Raw genomic sequence first — 6621 nt, forward strand, 5'->3', positions numbered from 1 at the left:
GGACTTTAAAAAAAAAAAAGAGTGCATGCTTCATAAACACTGTAAACTGAGTAGTTGTTGCTGAGAGGCGGCAAAAGGGGGTAGAGTTTGATTAGAGAGATAATCCTGGTGGCCTTCCTGTGAGAGGTGAGGTGGCCACATGGAACAAGAGTCGAGATGAGAGAGAAGGCCCAGGTCTCTTTCCAGTAAGGATATGGAAGATAACAAGCCAACCTAAGAATGATATGCTCCAAATGCAAAATGTTATTTTTGGTAGATGGGAATGATTATATAATTACAATAAAATAACCTGGCATTTGGAAAGGCAGGAGGCATCTGCGAACTCTGGGGCAAGCTTTTCAAACCCCGCTGCCTCATCTTTGCTTTTCCATGGGCCACGTGAGCTGCACCTGGCCCTCCCTGGTCCGGGAGAGCAGCAATTCTCCACGTCGCCCCCTGCCAGCCTCCTCCTGCCCTGGATGACCACAGGACAGCAACCCTCGAACCCAACCGCGGCTCAGGCCTTGGAGGAAAGCCGCCGCTGCTGCCACATAGACTCTCCAAGTGGCTTTGCACAGAATGTGATGACTTTAAGGGGAATGGGACCCCTCAGCCTCGGCCCTTCCAAGGAGGGAGATGAGATGGTGCAGCCCAAAGAGGGCAGACAGACTCAGAGAAAGCCCTGCAGAAAACTAAAAGGCTGCCTGGCCAGCCCGGCCCGTGGGCGTCCCGCTCCTCCAGGTCGCTCCCTAGGCCCCCGGCTGTCCTCTTGCTCCCTGAAGTCCGCGCAGGCCACCCGCGAGATTTAGGTCAGAAAATAGACACTAACAGCTCTCCCTCGCCTCGGCGAAATTACTAAGTGGAATTTATTGGGCAAGTCCATGCAGGGCGGTGGGGAGAGCCCATGGCCCGGGCCCCGGCCTCGCCGGCTTTAGAAGGACAGGCACCGGCCAGAGCACCGGGCGAGGGGCGCCCGTCGCCTGGGCCGGGCAGCCCCGCCCCGGTAGCTGTGGCGCGTCCCCAGGGCTGCCGCGCCGGCGGGGCCACGCGGACTCCGTTCCCCAGCCGGCCCTTTGCTTTCACACGATCCGCGGTGACTGCACCAGCTCGAGCGCCTTTAAAGGGCCACACACGCCAGCCGCCGCTATAAAATGTTCCCGGCGGCACAGCTGCAGAAGGTGCGCAGCTGAGCTGCGGAGAGGAGGCTCGCTCCGCCCGGCCGCTCCTCCCACCGGCTGGCCGCGAGGGGCCGTTCCCGGCGTCGGGGACCGGGGTAGCGGAAGGCACGCAGCCGCTCGGGCCCTCCGTGAGTATCCAGTTCAGATTTTGCCACCGACTCGCCCACGAGCCAGGACATGTGCTAATAATGCCCTAAGCCGGTTATAAAGACGTGGAAATTAGGGGGAGAAAAAAAAGGGGGGGAAAAGGGTCTGTCCTTCCTGGGATTCCTCAGCCGAAGCCAGTCTGCTGCCGTGTGCGTGTGCGTCAGGGCTCTCCGGGCGGCAATGGGGGCTTGAGAGCCGGGTCCCCCGCGCCGGGAAGGGAGCGCGGTGGCTGCCACCGCCACCGCCCCGGAGTCCGGCGCCGAAGCTCCGGGCGGGCGGGCGGGCTCGGGCGCGGGCCGGGGCTGCTTGGCGCGGCACGGTGCGGTGCGGCGGCGCGGCGCGGCGGTGCGGGCTTTTCCCAGGCGCCCCAGGGTCGGGTGGCCGCCGGCGCGGACGCGGGCACTGAGCGCGACCAGCTCCCGGCGGCGGCGGCGGCGGCGGCGTGCGTGCCAAGGGGCTGGGGGCTCCGGCGCGCCACCCGCGCTCCCCGGGCTCCGCGTCCCTCTCTCCGGGGCAGGCAGCTTCGCCGAGGTAAGCCGGGCCGCCGCGCAGGGCGCTGGGCTGGGCAGCGGGGGACGAGGGCGCCTGCGGGGCGAGCGTGGGGAGCGGGCGGCGGCCGGGCGGCCCGGGGCTCCTGGGGACTTGTTTTCTGTGGGAGAGCCGCTCTGCTGAGGACCGGGGGGCCGCCGCCGCCGCCGCCGCCGCCGCCCGCTCTCCGGCTCGCCGCTTCTGTTTCTGGTCCGCGCCCGCTGCTCCCGAGAAGCCGCAGCACCTTGGCTCCCCGTGCCCGCGCTTTCTCCCGCTCGGCTCCCGCCGACTTTGCCAGTGGCCCGGCCGGCATCTGGACGCTTGCTCGGGCTTGGGGCGGCACAAGGCTCGGCTTTCCTCCGGGGGCAGCAGGCGACACGGGCTTTGCGGGCCGAGTGCCGCGCAATTGCGGGCTGGAAGTTAGCGGATGTGGGCAAGTTGCCCTCGCCAGCCAGTGGACCGCGGCTCTCCCGCACCCCACCCACCCCACGCCCCCGCACACACCCCACGCCCCCGCACACACCCCTTGCTATAAACCCGCGCGGCCCGGCGTCGCGCGGACTCCCTGCCTCGCCGAGCGCCGGACTCGGAGCCCCACACCTCGCTGCGAAGCCCGGCTCCGCCACTTTCCTGCGCTGCGACCTTGGGCAAGTTACCGCACCTTTCCCTCCGAGCCGCTCACTCTCTCCGCGCTCCTCTCCCGCGCCGGACTTCGCTCGCGCAGCTCCGAGGGCGCCCGGGCCGTGCTGCTGAGGCGCGGGAGCGGCCGGGGAGGACACCCCGCGTCCCTCGCCCCTGGCCGCCCGGCTCCCGCAGCCCTTGACGGAACCCGCGCCCAAGGGCCGTCGTGCGCCGCCCCGGACTCCCGCGCCTCCGTCCGGGGTGCCGCGAGCAGGGCTGCTCGGTTGTCCATAAACAACGGCCCTTTAGTTTGCAGGTGGCGAAAGTGACTGTCCAGAGCGCAGTGCTGTTAGGATTTTAAATTTTTTCTTCTGGGGGAGAAAACAGCAATGGAGATGGAGCTATTCGCCTGGTGCCATTTTCACTTTTGGTCCCCCAACAGGTTCCTTCGGTCACTTTTCTGTCCCCTTCCCACCCTCATCTAGTTGCGAAGGGGCTGCCCACCCAAGGGAAGGGCTCAGGCAAAGGGCGGGCGGCAGGGCCGGGGACGGCGAGGCACCAGGCAGCAGGACGCACTTGTTGCTCGGGCTTTCGCAGCTGCCTCCGGCAGCGGTTTCGCAGTGGTCAGTCAGCTCGCAGCTTGGAGAGTGGACTGGGACGTTTCCGAGCCGCCAAGTTTTGTCCTCCAATGGGCTGGAAGGTAGAGGGGGGACCAAAATCGGGGAAGCAGGGCCGGCAATCGAGATGCGATTGCCTCTTAAGATGGATTCAACACTTACCGAGCGCCTGCGGAGCACAGAGCCAGGCCTGGGCCAGCGGGGGGCTAGGGCGGTTGGCGGGGCGTTTATCGGAGACAGGGTCCTGCCTAGGGGCGCTCTGAGCCCGAAAGGGGGAGGCATGGTAAAACGGTCTTCCCACAAACAGATCTCTCTCTCTCTTTCTCTCTCTCTCTCTCTCTCTCTCTCTCTCTCTCTCTCTTTCTTTCTCTCTCTCTCTCTCTCTCGCTGATTATCGTTGCTGCTTTTTTTTTTCCTTTTGTACTCAAGTACACAGAAGGCTGTACAGGAGTGGGATAAAATGGGCAGGATCCCCCAGACATTTTTGCTCACACATGAGAATTGCGATGCTGGAGGTGGCAGGGTTCCTGAAGGGGTTGGTAGAGTCCTCGTGTTCGTTCGCTGGCTTGCAATATTCTAGAGCTGCCTCATAGACAGCACTGTTTGGCACCTAGCAACTGTTTTTTTTTTTTCCTTCGAGTGTCCTTTTTATTTTTCTCCCTTTCTGTGTTTTCCTTGCCACTCTCACCAAGTAAGCAGTTGGTGCAAAGGCTATACAGAGAAGTTGTAAGTAGCCACTTTCTAGAAGCATCTACGGAGATTCTTAATGACCACTGAAGCTGGAGCAGGAAAGGGGGAGAGAAGAATAGTATCACATTAACTCCTAACATCCTTGGAAAGATTAGAGAATCTTTTCAAGGTCCTCAAGATTCTTTGGACCAGGCAGTATTGACTAATAGGAAATCCTCCATCTCTAACTGGTCAGGAAGCTTAGATTATATGGGGATTTTTTAAAACAAGCTTCTAGGAAAATAACTTGAGAGTTTTCAGAGCTTTAAATTTTCCTGTTTAGGAACATTCATTTAAGCTCATTCTGTTGTCTTTTCCACACTTGGGTCAGAGAATCATTTCTTCTGGGAGCCATCTGAGTCATTCTAGGTAGGAGGGCCTGCAGTGGTAATGTGAGACAGGAAGACATAGGATGCTAGATTCTGATCCCAGAGCTGCTTCCTCCTGACTGGAGAGCCACCAAGTGCCTGTGCCTCAGTTTCCCTCCAGTAAGAATGATTCCCACCTCTCAGTACAGATTGGTGTGGCTAAGCTCAGGGCTCTGGGGCAGGTGTCCTGGGAAAGCCCAGTGCTGGGGCTGCTTTGGGGGGCTTGAGACATGGAGGCACTGAGGCATTCCTAGTTGCTCTCCTGCTTGTCACAGGCATGTCCCCAGGCAGAGCTTTGGAGCCCCATGACACTTGCTTTGGGAACTTGTTCCTTCCCTGGGCTGCAGCCTCCAGCTTTTTAGGTCTTCCTTGTTCTGAATTCTTTCTACACTCTTCCAGTCCCAGTGGAGACCTAGATGCTAGTGGGCCATTGACACAGTGTGCTGCCTCCTCAGGGACAGTCCTGCCCTCAGAATCAGGGACAGTGCCCCCTCCCAACTTGGCCTCTGAATCACTTGCCTGAGGAAATAGTCATGTGTGCCCTTCTTGGCGTTGTAGGCAGCATCTGGCTAAATGGAGCACCTTTCTGACCCTGGGTCAGAGTTCCATCTTGGTCTCCTCCCTCTGCCAGGGCAGTCTGGGTCTTGGGTTTGTCCCTGTCACCATCCTTGCCTTGTAGCTATGTGGAGTCACCCTGCTCCAGATGTTACTAGTGCTTTCTTGGTCAAGGAAGCCTTTGCCCTTACCATTTCTTCTCTCTCACAGCTCGACGGCTCCAGCCAGCAGTGTCACCTCCCACCAGTTTATCCCACTTGTGCCAAGGCCCTGAAATGCCAACTATGTCGAGGCCTGCACTTGATGTCAAGGGTGGCACCTCCCCTGTGAAGGAAGTAAGTGTTGCCATTTTCCAGATGGGGACACTGAAGCATGGCGGGGTCATGTGTGGTCCCTTTTAGGTGTGGTATCTAGCGAGTGTCCTGGAGCAGAGAGGAGACAGGCTTTCTCTGGGAAGAATGAGAATAGCTTTTGCCTAAATGCAGCCAAATTGAGCCCACCAGGGATGTCGAAAGATAGTAGAGAAGCAGAATTGGAAGAAGAGCACCATGTTAGAGATTCAAGTGAGGCTGAGAAGAGGCACAAGGGGGATAAGAGGATGACCTCTGTAGACTGGCGAGGTGGAGGGCTGCGGGAGGGAGATGAAAGCAATGAGCCCACTTAGCATGGTGGGTTTTCCAGCAGTAGAACTGGGTTCTGAATACTCAAGAGCCAAAGTGCCAAAACAGTACTAGAGCTGGAAGCCTATCCTGCTTGCTTGCTTTCATTTATTTATTTATTTTCTCAGTACTGGGGTTTGAATTCAGGGCCTCATGCATAGGTAGGTGCTCTGGCAGTCCAGTAAACATAACCTTCCAGGGCATTCTTCTGCTACCTGCCCACCTCTAGCCCCAAGTAAAGTTCATGTAGGAGCCTTCCAAGTCAACAGAATGGTAAGGGACAAGCCAGGAGCAGGGGTAACTATGGTGTGCCTTTCTCTGTCTTCTAGGATGCCAACCAGGAGATGAACTCTCTGGCCTACTCTAACCTGGGGGTGAAAGACCGCAAAGCAGTGGCCATCCTGCACTACCCCGGGGTAGCCTCCAACGGAACTACCACTGGCTCCTCAGGATCTCCATCTCCAATAGGCTCTCCTACTGCCACCCCTCCCACCAAACCCCCACCCTTCAACCTGCACCCCGCCCCTCACCTGCTGGCCAGTATGCAACTGCAGAAACTTAATAGCCAGTATCATGGGATGGCCACCGCTGCTGCCACCCCCCCAGGCCAACCTGGGGAGGCAGGGTCCCTGCAAAATTGGGGCTTTGGGGCTCAGGCGGGAGGGGCGGGGTCACTCTCTCCTTCTGCTGGTGCCCAGAGCCCTGCTATCATCGACTCAGACCCAGTGGATGAGGAGGTGCTGATGTCGCTGGTGGTGGAACTGGGACTAGATCGAGCCAATGAGCTTCCTGAGCTGTGGCTGGGGCAGAATGAGTTTGACTTCACTGCAGACTTTCCCTCTGGCTGCTGATGCCAAGTGTCCCTAAAGATGGAGGAACAAAGCCACCAATTCTGTTGTAAATAAAAGAAGTTACTTGCAAGAGACAAGCTGACTGAGGGTATTCTTCACACAGGTCTAATGGTGTGCATTGCAGGCTGGTGTCCAAGCAATTGTGAGGTGGATGGTGGGATTGCAGGTGGCTAGCCTGGTGGGGGAGAGCTGGATGAGGAGGGGGAGCTGGATGAGGTGGGGGTGGGGAAGGGAAGGACTAGAGGGAGCTGTTCTCTAAATTTCTGTTGCCACCACCACTATCCTTATCTCCTCAAATCCCTAGCCTCATTGCACTAAGACCCCAGGAACACTGTGCTATTTAAGGTGGAATCCAGGGGCTGGTGGGGGCATTCTGGGGAGACAGACTG

At 58.8% G+C, this 6621-nt stretch overlaps 1 protein-coding gene across 5 annotated transcripts; it reads left to right on the forward strand.

Annotated features, from left to right (window-relative positions):
• The first annotated feature begins 1073 nt into the window (after positions 1-1073).
• Positions 1074-6309, forward strand: Cited1 (Cbp/p300 interacting transactivator with Glu/Asp rich carboxy-terminal domain 1). Of its 5 annotated transcripts, none has more exons than XM_074062336.1 (3): positions 1074-1285; positions 4933-5057; positions 5711-6309. In XM_074062336.1, exons 2-3 carry the CDS (start codon positions 4998-5000, stop codon positions 6230-6232), a joined length of 582 nt encoding a protein of 193 aa, XP_073918437.1. In that variant the 5' UTR covers positions 1074-1285; positions 4933-4997; the 3' UTR covers positions 6233-6309. The 5 variants fall into 5 exon arrangements, with proteins under 5 accessions (XP_073918437.1, XP_073918435.1, XP_073918434.1 ...); XM_074062334.1 differs by lacking the exon at positions 1074-1285 and adding an exon at positions 1386-1453; XM_074062333.1 differs by lacking the exon at positions 1074-1285 and adding an exon at positions 1406-1459.
• Positions 6310-6621: the final 312 nt, after the last annotated feature.

The sequence above is a fragment of the Castor canadensis genome, chromosome X (assembly GCF_047511655.1).
Source record: "Castor canadensis chromosome X, mCasCan1.hap1v2, whole genome shotgun sequence".
Lineage (NCBI taxonomy): Eukaryota > Metazoa > Chordata > Mammalia > Rodentia > Castoridae > Castor > Castor canadensis.